Source organism: Camarhynchus parvulus, chromosome 1, assembly GCF_901933205.1.
Source record: "Camarhynchus parvulus chromosome 1, STF_HiC, whole genome shotgun sequence".
Classification (NCBI taxonomy): Eukaryota; Metazoa; Chordata; class Aves; order Passeriformes; family Thraupidae; genus Camarhynchus; species Camarhynchus parvulus.
Window position 1 is genome coordinate 13,568,711 of NC_044571.1, and position 16,538 is coordinate 13,585,248.

The 16,538-nt window shown below is 36.8% G+C and overlaps 1 protein-coding gene across 1 annotated transcript in view; it reads right to left on the reverse strand.

The window, feature by feature from the left end:
- The window catches only part of POLA1 (DNA polymerase alpha 1, catalytic subunit), a 183,980-nt gene that overhangs the window by 109,874 nt on the left and 57,568 nt on the right, over positions 1–16,538 (reverse strand). The window contains exons 27-31 of the mRNA XM_030961744.1: positions 8,336–8,368; positions 6,701–6,793; positions 3,242–3,447; positions 1,870–2,002; positions 228–359 (exon numbers count right to left, since the gene is read on the reverse strand). Coding sequence (XP_030817604.1) covers positions 228–359; positions 1,870–2,002; positions 3,242–3,447; positions 6,701–6,793; positions 8,336–8,368 — 597 coding nt within the window. The remainder of the gene's footprint in view (positions 1–227; positions 360–1,869; positions 2,003–3,241; positions 3,448–6,700; positions 6,794–8,335; positions 8,369–16,538) is intronic.

Here is a 16,538-nt window from a genome sequence, read left to right on the forward strand (position 1 = left end):
GAATGAATTCAGGGAGATTTTACCAGTCACTATATGGAAATAGTCGCTGAGCTGATCACAATGCTCTATAAAACTAAATGTAGTACAGACAACCGACTATTTTAAAATATAAGACTACCTCACCAAAAAGAAATGCCAAAACATATTTTCCCAGGAGCTAAGCTGGGTTTTTTTGCTGTATCTCAAAACAATACCTAGTATTTAGCTATAAAGAAAGACATTTTTACCTGACAAATGATATATGACACTGTGTCTCCTGCCTTCACCTTTCGGCCTCCATGCGAGTTTATCCACATGGCCACATGCACATGTGGTAAGGCTTTTTTGTCAGGATAATCCTGGGGATCTTTTGTCAATGCCTAAAATATCAAAGGGGAAAACAGAAACATAACTATGAGAAAAATCCATTACTTCAGTGATGGACAATTCAGAGCTTTAAAAGACAAGATTACACAGTAGCTATCTTCATCCTTCTACTATTCACAAGTTCATCTGAAACACAGAGTAAGATAAAAGAACTGTAACAAACTTATTTGCCGTATGTTAAGCCCTAGGTACCAGTCCTTCAAATTTTATAAATGCTATTATTAATAAAACAAAAGGATGTTCTTACAATTGCTATCTGAAAAATGCGTAAGTGTTATGATCATAATGCAATTGTTTTAAAATTACACTAAATTGAAGATGACAATATTATGCAAAATACAATAACAGAGCCAGAGAGTACCCTCTTACTCCTGTTCCATTAAGGTCATACAGTAAACCTGAATATTGTGTAGCTAAGGGTAACCAACAAGCTCTGCAGCAAGAGGGTACAACCGAATTTAAATACTTCTGTGTATCTCATACTATTGAGATTCCACAATGACTTTTTCCTTTAAACAAAATAAAATGCTACATTTAAATATTTACTGTCATCCCAATTCCTAGAAACAACTTCTATACTTAATAGTAATAGTTAAATACATTTTTTTTGAAGTAGTAAAACAGAGGGACTTCAGGAATTTTAAGTGAACATTTTGCTATATATATCTTTCACAGGGACACTAAGAGCTTTTAGAAGATTTGCATCAGAACATTCTTTTCAGTCAACCATAAAATTCAGTGATTTCTCTACACTCATATGACAACCTGAACACATTTCTTAACTGACTGACAGAGTCTTACAGAGCAGACAGATGTCCAAATGGCAAAAGAAACAGACTTTGGATGGACAGTTGATAGATCTCTTTTATTAGAAGCATAAAAGGGGCATGTACCCAATTCAGTGGTGAAACACCCCCCCAACAGGAAAGGGGAGTCTCTGAAGCTAAAAATACAGTTTTTATCATTGAGGATTCCCAAAAAAAAAACCCAAAACTGCAATGCTGATGCTAAAACTGCTGTAAACAAAGCAGAGTATTTTACTTCTTGTTGCAAAAAAGTCTTGAATGAGGTCTCAAAATGACTATTAGCTTTTTTTAATACAGAGCTTTCTAGGGAAATATTATTAGAATTTTCTAGAAAACAGAGTATTTGATTCGTTTCCATTGCATTCTTCAGTTTATGCATTTCAAACCTGAAATATAAAGTAGCAGATTAGGAAAGAACTTCTCCTGAAAACATCATATCATTATCAAAGTGAAGAATGAGTCTGGTAAACAGCAGGATGGGACAAGACACAAAGGTGTTATTCTGGAGCCTCCAGCCCCAGTAGGGCTTTTTCCCCCTCAAATTTTAGAATCTTCACAGCATGTCCTGAATTTTCAGTACCTAATAAAACTCCTGCTGTTTCACAGCATCATAAGGATTAAAAATATTTTTGTCAGCAGTCAATATATTCAGGAACAGTAAAGTTTTTCTGGGACAGAAAAGTGCAAGATCACTTACCTTGTTTATTTCAAACTGATTTGCAGGGATCTGCCCACTGACCACATTTTCTCCAATTTCTATAAGTCGCCTTTGAATATTTTCCACAATTATGTCTCGGGGCTGATCAGAAAGAATCTGACCAATTACATAGCTGCAAAAACAGTACAAAAATTAAGAAAATCTCGGCACATGCAAAACCATTACAACAGACAATGTTCTCTTCCCCTAGATTTTCTCTAGACATTAAAGAGCCCAAGGATGAAGTCTGATGAAAAATTTATAGAAATTTACCAGTATATTTTATGTTGTGTTTTATTTATTTACTTATTTTACTAAAAGCAAATTATTGCAAATAGTTCTAATGCTAAATAATGATTTGGAATGGGTGAGTGCAACTTTCTATTTTCTTCTGCCATATCATTTTTCCATTTATTATTCCATAGCAGGTATCTTAAGATGGGGGAGAAGAGAACATATCAAGTAAGCAAAGTCTTGCCTATTGCTGCAAAATGTGGTTGGAAGATCTGCCAGCTGCAGAAGAGTTAGTCACTAAAGAACACTCTCCAACATTTGTATAGCTTTAATTACTAATACATTCCTAACTTGGAAAAATTTGCTTCTATTATGATGCATCTTTTCTTAGAAAATGCAAGTCTTAAGAACAGTAAGCAAGTGTGTGGTGTATTTTTACAGATGTGAAAAGTATTCATTTTTGGATACATTTCGACCATGAGCTGCTTAAGTTTTCAAGAGGCACTATACAATGAGTCAGCAGCCAGATGACCACCTCTCCACTCTCTCTAATTTTCTTTCTATGATGCTAAATGCGTTACTTCTACTGAATTAAAACATTAAAATGCCCTGTCCAACGACAATTAATAAACAGTCAATCCAGTATCCATCATAATGAAGTCTCATGGCAAAAGGAAAGAGAAGCGGCCTTGGGGAAAGGGACCACCCCCTCAGGCTGCACCCAGTGCACTTGCAGCTTTTTTAGAGGGTGCTCAAAGTGCTGAGCACAGACTTCTCTAGGAAATAAAACATCTGACCTAGAACCTACAACTCCAAATGCTGACAGCATCTACCATCTTCACAAGATTTAAGTTCTGGTTTATTAAATGACATTTACAACACTGACAACTCAAAAGCACAACTTCCACAGGAGACACAAAACCAGAGTGAAATTCGTAGACATTTGGACTTGCACAGGTCTAACCTGTTACCAATGGCAGAAGGTAACATTTACATCTCCTCCAAAAATCAGCTAAGTCTTGATGTTAGCTACCAACTGTGATCTTCAGGAAACACAGTATCAAATGTTTAGAAAAGTACCTACAAATGTTTGCTGTTTCAAACAGAGCACAGAAGACAATGCCACAAAGAAACTTACTTGCCAGTCTGTTTAGCAAGATCACACCAGTCCCTCCGGACTATATCCAGCCCTTTCAGCTCTTGTTTAGTTACATATTTCCCATCTCCTGTTGGTTCCACACTCAGAGCAGCATACTTCTTCTTCTTTAACAATAGCAAGGACTTAAAAATTCCATCAATATCAATTTCCAACAATTTGTACAGCTTGTTCACTTCATTTTTGATCTGCAAATGCACCAACATTAACAACAAATGCAACAATTTAACAGTGGACAATTAAATTGTTCTTAAGTTTTAAAACAAGTTACATTACACACTGTGTATTTGCATACATATTTTAAAGACTGGTCAGATATCATTAATTCATTATACACTAGTAACTACAAGTTACTACTAAAATTAAGGTTGACCCGTTGACTTTTTTAGTATCTACAGCTTGGTACAACTGACTCCTTAATAAAATTAAGGAAGGCAGATAAACACGAGATTGAAGTGACCTTGGAGATAACTGACTCCAGGTCATTCTACTGGAACAGCTACTCCATCTAACTTCTCCCATAAATTAAGCAAACAAGGGATTTCACAGCAGGGACCTACTTAGGCAAAGACAAGAGATGGTCACTCAGACAGAAAAGGCAAACAGCCTTATAGAAAAGTTATCTGGCAAAGGCACCTTTCTTTCTTCCCACTCTCATCCTAAACCAGGGAGGGGAGAAAAACTATGACTGCAGACCAGAGCTCTGTGTGTGCATGTTCAGGAAAAACAGGCAAGTTTCTTTTACCCTTCCCCACAATATACCCACCTTTTCCATAGCCTGATTTCCTTGAGAGGAAAAGGTGAAGTTTTTCTACACACAGGCTGTTTTATCCATGCACAAAAGTTTCAAATGGCACTGATATGTTGTCTTAATATAGTACCAAGTATCTCTTACCTCTATTCTAAGGGAACAGAAGTGCAACAGCTCAAAACAGCATGAACCTTTAACAACAAACTTTGGTTCCAGTACACATTTACCCACCTACTGGCTCAGCTGAATGTTTCCCACTTGCTTTTTCCCTTTTTCTTTCTTCATATGTTTTTACTTTATGTTCTTCAATAGAGTTATCTGCATATGCCAGGTGTCCTGTTCTGTCTTCATGTTCTGCTCTTTACTTTCTTTCCTTTACAACTTAACTTTCCCTGTTGATTTTCAGTATCCATATTCACTCACACTTTTACCACCAACTATGAACTATCCTCTTCTCATGTCTCACTGAAGCTGGATATGCATTTAAGTTCTTTTGCCATGTAGATACTCTCACCAAGAACAAGACCCTATGCATAAAATCTCACTGTTTATTTCTAAATTTTGAAGGACATCATGAGGCAAAAACCATTTTGCTACAAGGTTCATATCTTTTCTTAAAACAGTCAAACAATTCCTCTGAACATTTTTCTGCAATTTTTATTTTCAACTTTTCTTTCTTACAGCATACTAACCAAATGCTCAAAACCCAGTTCAGTACTGAATGTACTGGCAAATGTGCTTCACAAGGACACACAGAAAATGAGAAAAAACTTCCGCTAAGTAATGACTGAAAAGGGCATGGATATAAATACTGGAGGGTTAAGGGTGGGAGAGAACACACACATTAGATGGGGGAATTCAGAAGGCACATAAGAGAATTTTCTCCAATAAAAAAACCAAACTTAATCTCTTGGAGGAATGCTTCACTGCTGAAGACAATTCATAAATTCACACTTTACATCAGAACAGGGGTACACTCACTAACTGCTCTCACTGTAATTGTTTGCATTCAAACTCTGTGCCTTCCATACAATCTACACTAAAGCAAAACTACAGTGAAAGCAATGTAAATATTCCTCACCTCTGAACACAAAACTTTGGGAAAGAAATTATTATGCAGTGGAGCAGAGACATTTCTTGAGAGTGTTCCTCATCAAAACAGACAATTCTTTATCCTGATTTTTTTAATAGGAATTACTCAAAACAAGGAAAATGCAAATGATCAAAGTGTTAGCAAAAAGAACAACTTAACTTTCTTGAGGAATAAACAAACAAACAAACAAGAAACGTGAAATGAGACAGATATGAATCACTTTTTTCTGCCACAGAAAGAATATTGAAAGCCAAAACATCTGCAATTTTGATGCTAGGTTTGATTGTGCTGGTTTACAGAGATAAGTTTATGCACTTTTTATATGTTGTACATGATTTTAATCAAAACATATCTTTCTGTCCTTTTTTTTGTTCAATTAAAAAAAACCTGATACATAATACAGAAGTACAATGGATTAAAAAACCTTAAGATTTTACTCTCATTAAGCAGCTGACACGTTCAAACGCATAGCTATTCTCTCAGAAAACCTGACTCTAATTCAGATGTACTTAACCTATTATGCTTATCCTGTCAGATTTCATAGAAGTTATTATTATTTAACTACCCTCTGTAATGTTTAGCCATCAAATGGGAGCACAGGGACAATAAATAAACCAGAATGAAACCACATACACACACAACTGGAGTAAGATTAAACTTTCTTATAGACTACTGTATATACACTAGAAATTATATATAATCTTGCATGTGGCAAACAAAAAAGAAAGACTGCTTTCTACCATGCCAGCAGCCCTCCTGCTACTCAGTTATGATATCAAGTTATTATCCCATTTTCTGCTCCTGAATGCATCTACTTCTAAATGTTCCCACTGGCATGCAGGCAGAAGTATTCTAAAAAACCCTGGAATCACTCTCTGCCTTAAAATTAAATTTCTTCTGTTTAATACTATAATGAATACATCTTTGCTTTCTTTAGTGTTTTTAAAGTTGCCATAGCTCTCATTTTCATCACAATTTCTTCTATCTTTCAAAAACAGCTTCTCTTACATCTCTTCTTTAGAAAGTTCTGAAATATTTCTCACTTTTCTTCCACAATTTCAGAGAGCCACGAAACTTCCACATCATCAATTGCCAGCCCTAATTAATTAGATCTCTTCTGTATCTGGTATACCATGAAAATTGATATTTGAACTTACCACTGGAAATCTGATAACATATTGAGTGTCATACAAATTACATAATTAAACAAAACTAAACTGAGAAACATCCCTCCTGAAAAATTCAGAACTGTTCATGTTGTAATGGAAGGTAACTTGGAGGAGAAATTGTACCTTGTACTTTGGTTCACCAAATATTGAGATACTCTCCTGCTACCTTAGGATTCGTAAATAAAGCTTGTTAAGCAATGAAATGGTTCATTTAATCATTTTTAAAAATGCACAGAATAGCTACACCTGAAAAAGAGCAGGTATAGCTGAGTTTTTACTACTTCATAGGTTCCACACATTGTGAAGTTCTTTCTTATGACATATTCTCTGCTTGTGCCACAGAATCCTCTCTTAATATCATCTTAATACCACTCAGAGTAACAACACAGACCTATGTAGGAAATCTTCAAGAAGAAAAAGTTCCTTACCTTATTCCCCAGCTTGAAGACCTCATCCAAACTGGTGCTATTAGTGTTTATCATAATGGAATCTGTGTCTCCATAAATCACTTCAAGGTTCATCTAAACAAAAAAAAAAAAAAGCTTTGAAAAACAAAAAAGAGCCACTCCATCTTCTACAAGTCCTACATAACTTTCAAGGTTCAAAAATATCATTATCTATATACTATCCCTTAAACACTAAAAAGTATACTAGCAAGAAAACAAAATAAATTTTTACTGACAGGTCTGTACATTTCATTAAAACCTATTTGAATTTGAAGAGAATAAAGAAACTTCAGCCACTGACACGTTAAAAGACCACTGTCCAGTTGTGTACATAATATAAATAGGTAACATTTTACTAAATGAATACTAGAAAAATAAGTTAGTGAACAAATCTGATCTTGAGAAACAGCAGAAACTCTGATCAGAAATAACTTTGGACTGCTAAGACACAAGGAAATCACTTCCACAAGACTGCTGGGCAAATTCAGACAAGGCAGTCAGCCAAAGTGTTTGAAAGGTATGATCACAGTCAGGTATCCCATCCCATCTGCAGCTATCACAATACCACTGAGCAAAAAAAAAAAAGAGAAAAAATACTTAGATTCTCAATTTCAAACAAATCTGTGGATGACAGCACCTGAGAATACCACAGCACTGCCCAGATTAGGCTGCTCTTCTTCATTCTTTCAGATTATGCAGATGGCTTCATAGTTCCATCTTCCCTCTCCCATCTTTTAACTGCTGCTAATCCAACCACCTGTGTTTGTCCTCCCCTGGGCACCAGATCTTTCAGGGAATGCTCCTTTTGGAGAAGGATCTAGCTACTATGACCCACAAGTTTTCTCCTTCCAGGCTGAACTACTGAACAATTACAGCCAGAGATGGACACAAACATTTACTGAACCCCTTTTCTTTGACTGACACTCTGCCCCTGTCATCACTTCTGATTCTTGTAACAATTTAAATGCCCTGCTTGGAGAAGACTGTATTAAAACACCAGCCATACTTGTGTAATACTCTGGATAATGGAGCAAATTCTAGACAAACTGAGGAACATAAAAAAGCCTGAGGTGCATATGAAAGGCATACAAGAAAAAAGGTAAAAAGAAAAATTACCAACACCAGTAAATGTCACGACAATAACAAAAAAAATTGGCAGATGCATATAATTGCATAATATTAATTTGAAAAAAAAATTCAGACCTGACATTTTCAGTGGTGGAAAATCAATGCAGCTGTAAAAACTGCAACATGGCTATGTCCATGTTAAACTCACAGAGTCAAAAAATCACCCCGTGACAGAGTTTAAAGGATGCCAAAAAATAAACCATAATAAACCACTAGAACACATGGTGTAACAGGTTTATGAGTAAACTCTAATTAGCACTGTTGCTAATTTGCTTGAAACAGTCCCACATAGGCTTCAAGCAGGGTCCAGATCATATCTGTGGTAGGAAAAGAAAAAAGCTATAATCTATCAGGAAGGATTACATTTGTAAACTAGGCATCCTAAGAAGTGATTTCAAGTCTGTTTGGGTTACAGTTCTCCTGGAATAAAAAAATTTCACCAGGTGTGCTCTTTAAGTGTTGTTGTTTAATGAAAATGCTCAGCATTACCTTCTGCACCATCTCCTTGGTATGCATCAAAATCTGAAATAAAAAAAAAATAATCAAAGATTAGCGTATGATATAATTACAGGCTAACACAGGCAAACATATCCATTAGGTTGCTAACTCCAAATGCTCTCACCTTTCAAAACAAAGCAAACCACCTCTCTCCTGGCAACACACAGTCACCTCAATACTCCTATTACATGAGTAAATTCTCGTTTGACCTTGTATTAATGCTATTATTAACTCCCCTAAAACAAGATTAAAACAAATCTCAAAATTGCATGTGCATGCACACATTCTACCTTAGGAAAAAAGAACACTGAATCAAATGGCTTAAATACAACTTAATCAGCAAGTGCCAGAATTAAGTCTCTTTCAGTAATTTAGGTCAGTTGTTGCCTTCATATCCATCATCTTATTTCTTGATGTCATTGATTTTTTTCCAAAAAACATCCTGTCTGATTCAGTCCAGCCTGGATGGTGCTCACTTAAGAAGACTTAGTCAAAAGGTTGATTACCCTTGTAATGATCTCAAAATGGGTCATCAAAAAGCAAACTCCTTATGGAAACCAGAACTGGGACAAGGAGCTGGGATAAAGACAGGACACAGATCTTGAGTCAAGGGGCGTAACCAGGCTTGTTCCTCACCCAAGAATGCATTCCAATTCTCCAAATGCTCTGAACAGCACCTCTCTGAACCTTAGAAACAGCTAAAGAGACCTCATGTGGGTAGGCTGCTGCTTCCATCTCTAACAGTGCTCAGCACAGTGGAGGGTGGGGAGAGCACCTCATCTGAAGCCACAGGTACAGCTGTAGCACAGAAAAGGGACAATCAAATGAGATTAATTAAAAAAAAAAAGTAGTTGGAGCAGCAGGAAGAGCTTGGTGAATTCTGCATAGCTGCATGAGAACCAGCATCTGGTCCATTCCTTCAGTCACTTGGCCACAGTTCCACTGTACCCCCCATTTCCTTCTTATCAACATCCTGGTGCTCTGGCACACAGCTCCAGATTCCACTTCCTTGGTTTCAGTCCTTTCCACTGCCACTCAGCAGAAACCTCAGTTTTTCTTCAGCCAATCCTGCCAGTCATATATATTTATATTTTAAATTTTCTTGAGGATTAATCTGAACCACATGTTACAGCAATGATAGATCAGAGTCTGTTAGGTGAACCCCAAACAATCTGGAACTCAAAATATAGTCAGGCAACACAGTATGAACAGCTTACATCAAATTTAGTAACCAAGTCTCACCTTCACTATTTTTCACATATTAAATTGCAATACTCCTTGGCCATATTTGCCAAAAGGCAGAATTTAGACTTGTAGTCAAGAAGCCTATGGCAGGGAGCTGAGCAGTAGAAATCAACAGGGATGAGGAAAGAAAAGAGACAACCAGACAAGAGCTGTCCATGCTCAGTGGGAATAAGATCATGTTCAGGGAAATCTCATTACTTTCATAAGGCCAAGGAGTCCAAAATGAAGCCAAGAGTCTTTACTGTTGTGATGCTGACTATGCTATCACAGCAAGGAATTCTGAAACAGGTGAAATCTCCACCTCTACACAACAGCACACAAAGAGGATGGCAACACTGTCATTCCTTTAACACCAATGGCAAGTTTCTTCAGTATTTCAGAACCTTTACATAACCACAGTGCAAGAATGACTTTTTTTTGTCTGCAATTATGCACTGAAAGCTGTATTCCCCTCAAGGCACTTGAAGACAGGTTCAGTTCCAAACTGTGATGTAACTTTGACACAGCTGAACTCACAACACATGTCCTTATCAGGGTTATTCCCCAAGCACATATGGATATCTATGGATTTACACTCTCTGGGTCAAGTTCAAAACATCCAGTTGATTTAAAGACCATTCACTGGTGCTGCTAACCAGGCACTTAAACAATGTGATGCCTGAACTTTGCTGAAGTCCAAAAGTGCAGAAAGCTCAGCTGTCCTCAGTCTTCTTTATAGAACAGGAAAATGGTGAGCCTTAACTGCAAATTCCTGCTAGGCTGTACCTGTCACTGGGATCAGACATACACAATTCCATTTTAATTGGAAGCTCAAAAAGAGGGTATTCCACTCCTATTCATCTCCTAGTGAGTGATTCAGATATTCGACCCCACCACCTTTCTATGGAGTTTTGAAATTATTCTAAAGACATATCACTGGTACATGATATCAAATTTCATTTAAAGTAGTCAAAATTCCAACATATTCACCACCCCACAACCCTTCCTCTTATGTATTAGCTAACTCCTACAGAGGAAGGTTCTACCTCTCCCTTAGTACTCCAAAAGCAAACAGGAGTCCCTGAAACAAAATTGAAAAATTACACTGAAATGAAGAGTTTATACTGAAAGGAAAGCCTATCAATTTTCCCCTGATAATCTCTGGCATTTTCTACTTCACTCTCTGAAATAATTCCATTAATAATGAGAAAGATAACTTTTTTTTTCTTTTTTAAAAAGGAATACCCCCTACTAAAAATATTGTCTGGCTGTGCAAAAACCATTTCTCAATTGTCCCTGAGGACAGCAGTGGGTGTAGGTAATCACAGCAAGAGGGTCACAGACAAGTTGGCTTCATCAAGTGACTGGCATATGCTAGTGCCACCCGTTCTGACAGGAGATCACTTGGAAGTGCCAACAGCTACAAAACAGAAGGTTATAAAGTATTGCTAAATTCATTAATAAGGCAGTCAGTAGTTATCTGATTTCACAGCAACACCTGCATATTTATCCTCTCATTACCAACTGGATGATGGAATTTTTTCAAGCACATTTCAAAAATCTGCCAATTTCAAGTGTAGAAAAAAAATAAACTTTGTAGTTAATTTTTCCCTTAACAAAGTACAGCTGTTGAGAATAATTGTTCAAGATCTTACCCTGTAATGTCAACTGCAGCAGAACAAAGAGTATTTAATTAGCAAATCTATCCAGTAATTCAACACCTATTATATAAAATGCCTTCGTGATTTTATTCAGGATAATTTGCTAAGAGGGTTATTACTGACATTCAGATGAAATTTAAAATTCCTACGCAAGTCGAGTCATAATAGCAGTAATGATCCCCCCAATCAGGAGATACTGTGTCACACAAGGTTCTTTAGCAATGCAGCAGCCCATTTCCTGACTTCTTAATTCCTGGGCTCAGCTCAGTGAGAGCCCTTCATGCCAATATTTCAGTCAGCAATACATCCTTAATGGGACTCTATTAAAATACCTAGATTAAAAGTGACTTTTTTTTTTTTTGTTAGAAAGAATGACAGCTCTGCTATCATATCAATCCTGAGCAGTTTCTCAGAAATGCACAGCAGAGGAAGGGAGGTGGGAAGACAGAAGAAAGAAGGAAGAGAATAGGAAAAATGGTATCGGGTAGTTTCCTTTTGCAAATAATAGTGCACTGCTTATGAGAGCTGGATTGTCTCCTGTTCAAAGTAGGAAGAATTAATTGCCTGGCACCCCATCTGTACAGCCATGCCCCCTCCCCCCAGCAAACATATACTTCTAAAACCTGTGAACTTCTCAGAACAGTGAACATCTGTGAAACTCTTTTAACTTTTTTTCTTGTAAAAGCAAGACTAGCAACACACATTCTCTCACCCATGCGCTGCAAATCAATATAAACTTAATGATCATAATTGCAGACAAGCCCTCATCAAACTGCAAAACTCCCTGTTCTAATCCTACCCCATCTCATTAATTACTTAATTAAATGAGGTTGTGATTTAAGACAGGGAATGGTTAAAAAATATAAATATAAAAAGAACAGCTTTACTATTATTTATTACATCAAGTATTTTTGAAGATCCCTTATTTAAAAACCTCTGAGGAGTACCTTCTGCTGAGAGGATGTTTCTGTGGACACAAACTAAGATACAAGAGTTAAAAACCAATGAGAGCATACAAAACTAATATGCTGGTGCAAAGATTTCTCCTGTAAACACAGATTTTCTGCAGAATCCTGGGGTCATAGACATGAAGGAACAGAAGGGAAGACTTAAGATCCAACTGAAAAGAATGAGCACAGTCATTATAAAAACATTGTACCAGAGAAGCATACACCAGAAAACCCCAAACAAACAAACAAACCCTACCCTCACCACTCCTTGTGCATTCACTCTGCATGAGGAGAAAAACAAGAAGCCTTAAGGCCCTGTAAAAAACTGCATTTTTGAAAACCATCTGCACTTATCCAGAGTAGACCTGATATATTTTTCCACATCATTTATTTACTTTTGCAATTATGTAGTAAGAAAATAATTCTCTCACCTGCTTTACTAATTCTTATTAGCTATTCCTTCCCATGGGACAGAGGAATAAATGAGATGGAAAAACTGTGTTCCAGTAACACCACTCACTACTCTAAATATTTCTGAACCTCTGTATTTTTGTAGCCTATTCGTTAACTTTGCCAGGATTTTGTCTTAAGTAGACCAGCATTGATAAACCACTGTCACAGGATGCTGTAAAAAGATTTTACAAAGGAGGATTTCCAGAAAAGGTTTCTAGTGCTGGACAAAAAGGCACATATGCCCTAAGTGAAAGAAAGATGGAGGCCTTATTTGCCACAGAGAATGAATAATAGCAATTCAGTCTTTTTATCAAACAATGGACTTGATTTAGAAAAGACTGAGTGATCAGATTCAAGTAGTTAATAAGTTTGTTTCAAAGAGCTTTTACTGAGTATTTGCTGTAATTGGACAATACATCCAAAGTTACACTTCTCCAAAATGTACACTCCTATGAAACATTAACAGCAGGAGAAATACACCCAAACTGCCAAAGTTTTTCCTTCTGTGTTGTTTTGGTTTTGTTTTTCTTCAGAAATGCTGAAATTGCCTGTTCATACTCTACCCATCAAAGCTGACAGACAGTAACACAACTTTCACAGCTTCTGTATATAACAGCAGTACTGGATGGAGCACCAAAACCTCAGGGAGAATGGTTCCAAGGGCTGAAGCACTGTACACAAAGATCCAGTGACACATGTTTGCATGCCAAGAAAAGGTGGAATCTTTTCCTTCACAAACAACAGAAGACACAAAAAAGGCAGCAACAGAAATGTGCTGAGTACAAAAAAAATTATGTGTATCTTTGTCACATTTTGACAAGAAATGCAAAGGTTACAATAAAGCACAGATGATGATGAGAATCAAATTAGAATTTGAAGACAATGTTCCCTTGGTGCCAGAAACACTTATATCCTTAAAATTCTACAGTACTTCTATTTCAAGTACTTGTGGTGAGCTTCACTGAAGAGAATGGGAGAACCAGAATTGTTTTCTTATTAAATTGTGAAACTACTGATTTTTCTATACAGTATGTTACAAACCATGCTATACTAAAACAAATTTTGCCTATTTTGGAAAGTGTTATTTTGGTATTAGGATGAAAGAAAGAACTGTGAAACATACCCTTAAAAGCACTGAACAAAATGAAAAAAAAACCCCCACAAACAAAAACAAATCAAAAAACCAAGCAAGCAACAACAAAACAACAACAAAAAAGAAACCACATAGACACAAAAACTTCCATGTTGGAAATGATTTTACAATCTCAAAACAGAGAAATGGAGTGCTCAACAATAAAGCTGAACACTTGAGTGCATCGAAGGTAACTGACCTGGCTCTGACACACTTCCCAGAAGTGTTCTGTGTTCCCAGAAGCAGCAGGAATACAATGTCCATGTGATAACTAGCTGTGAAAAATGTTGGTACAGGCCAGGCATCTCCTACCCCTCCAGAGAAACCAAACACAGGGACAGTTCCTAGAGAAGCACCAGGGCTCAACCCACCCATGCTGTTATTTTCTTTCCAACTCATTCAAAACTGAACACCTAAAATGAAGGAGCAAGGATCCCAGTTTCACTCAATGAAGAAACAAGCTCAACAGCATTTAAAATCCCTTGAAGAATGTGGTACAAATCTTGGCTCATTGACTTTTATGATTCTCTTTTTATTCCAAAGCATTAAATAAATTTGTCCTTGACACACATTTTGTATTTGAACTATAAGATGCAAAGGTAGCTTTGCTGAGTAAGATGACTGCAACTGTATCAAAGGTAACTGTATCACAAACCACAAGTAAAACCTCTCCTAATTAAGAAAGAATATGACAAGCATCATTTACTATTTCCTAATAATACCAAAACATGTGTTAAGTTATTCAATATTTAAATGCTTATGCACTCTCCTTGGATAAAACAATAGCATTTGTTTCAGTGGAATGAACAAACATTTAGACAGGAAAGCTTTACATTGTTTTGTTTCCCAAACTGAAAAGGCTTAACACATTCAGCAAAATATAATCAGTCTTTCACTAGAAAAAATAAAATTACAAGAACAATAAATAATTGAAATTAATTACTAATAAACGAAGGTCTCCTTTTTAGTCAGACAAGTTAAAATCCAGTCAAGGTTTAAAACCAGAGCACAGAAATTGTCATCTGAATAACAGCAAAATCTATTCCAGAGTAGGGAATAATAACAATACCATTCTCCACATCAGGTTTAAAACTACAGTGTTAGAAGTTATCTTCCAAATATATAAGCACGTCTCTCAATCTCAAAGTGACAGAAATGGAAGTACTGTCCCATGTCCAAGAGAAGTTACTCTCACAGCCATATAACTAGAAGCCCTGGAAAAATCAGGGAGTATGTCTCAGAATCAGTAGAGAAGATGTTTTTTCAAAAACATCATGTATGACTATAAAGCTGAAAAAGAAATAAAACTAATACTCCAAGGACTAAACATTTTTAAGCAGTAGATAAACTCAGTGCACTACCTGAGATGACAGCAAACTCCCTGAGAATCAAATCTTCCTCGCATTTGTTTCTGGGGTGGTTTTTTTAATAAAAAGCAAAAAACTAGAATTAAAACTTTTCTAAGGTTCTCCTGGTCAGCATCTTTTAAGTAATAACCACAACTTGTGTGCTTGGAGAAAAAGGAAGGCCTGGGAGAAGACAAGCAAGTGCTAAAGAGAAAAACAGATGCAGAACACACTTGCACTACCTGATGAGTATTCTTTAAAGAAAAAGGCCTAGTGACGAATATAGCCTTCTTCTTCAAAAACCAAGGGCATTTTGCAATAGCTACACTAAAGAGAACAAGGCAATCTCTGACTAGGTACAGGTAATATCCACTGAAAATGATCCTGACATTTTATAGGAAAGGACAGGGTAGCCTTGGTAATGAATAGATTGTTTGTGGATGTTGTGTCCATCAAAAAATCTTTATAAGTGGTTTGAACTGCTTTAAAACTGTTCTTTCATTTTGACTAAGTGATTGTCTATCAAAGCAACATTTATGCAAATTCAGAAAAGTATTTTAGCCTTTAATTAGCCTCCAAAGAAAGTTCTCTTACCTAATTTCTTAAATGTCATGCAGGATTTTCATAAAGCATATAATTTTGTTTCATTAAATTAGATATATTTAGACAACACGACAGGTGTTTTTATAAAGTTAAACAATACTTATTCATCCCCCGTGGCTGCAGCTGGTGTCAGCACCAAGAATTCCTTGGGCAAGGAAGGATCCATTTGCCTAAATGGGGCAAATTTATCTGTGCCAACAGGCTTCCCAGGCTGGCAGGAGAGCCTTGAGGCAGCACTGAGAGGGGCAGGAGCGCATGTCCATGCTGGCAAGCACAGGGTGGGATACGTGAGCAGGAAGGACCATGTAACCAAAAGCAAGGGGAGGCGGCCTCTTCAAGCACATCCATGTGAGTAAGGGAGTGCCTCCAGCAGTGTTACAGACAAAGGTCTGGCACTTTCTAGGTCATCTCTCTGCTCTGAAGAAAAGGACCATTCTGGCAGACTTCAAAATAAGCTGCTTCAGATCTGACAGATTATGAGCCTCAATGACTAAGCAAGAAGTTCCTGTACATACAGCTTCCCAACTATACTTGGATGTTCAAGCTTCCACGAAAGCTACTGCAAAAGATGAGAGATAAGTGTATATGAATGCCTAGAGAGTACACAAATGTACTTTTAAGAACCCAGCTCTGGTTTAATTTTTCATTTACCCTTAGAGTAATCATAAAAAATATTATGATATGTTTCCACATTATGTTACTTATACAGGCTATTTTACAAATGTCTATGGACTTTCCTCCTCTCTGCTGCCAGCCTGGAACACCACTCCCTGCAACTCTGTCTTAGACTGCATCTGCATCTTCAGTCCCATAAACCCATGCCTG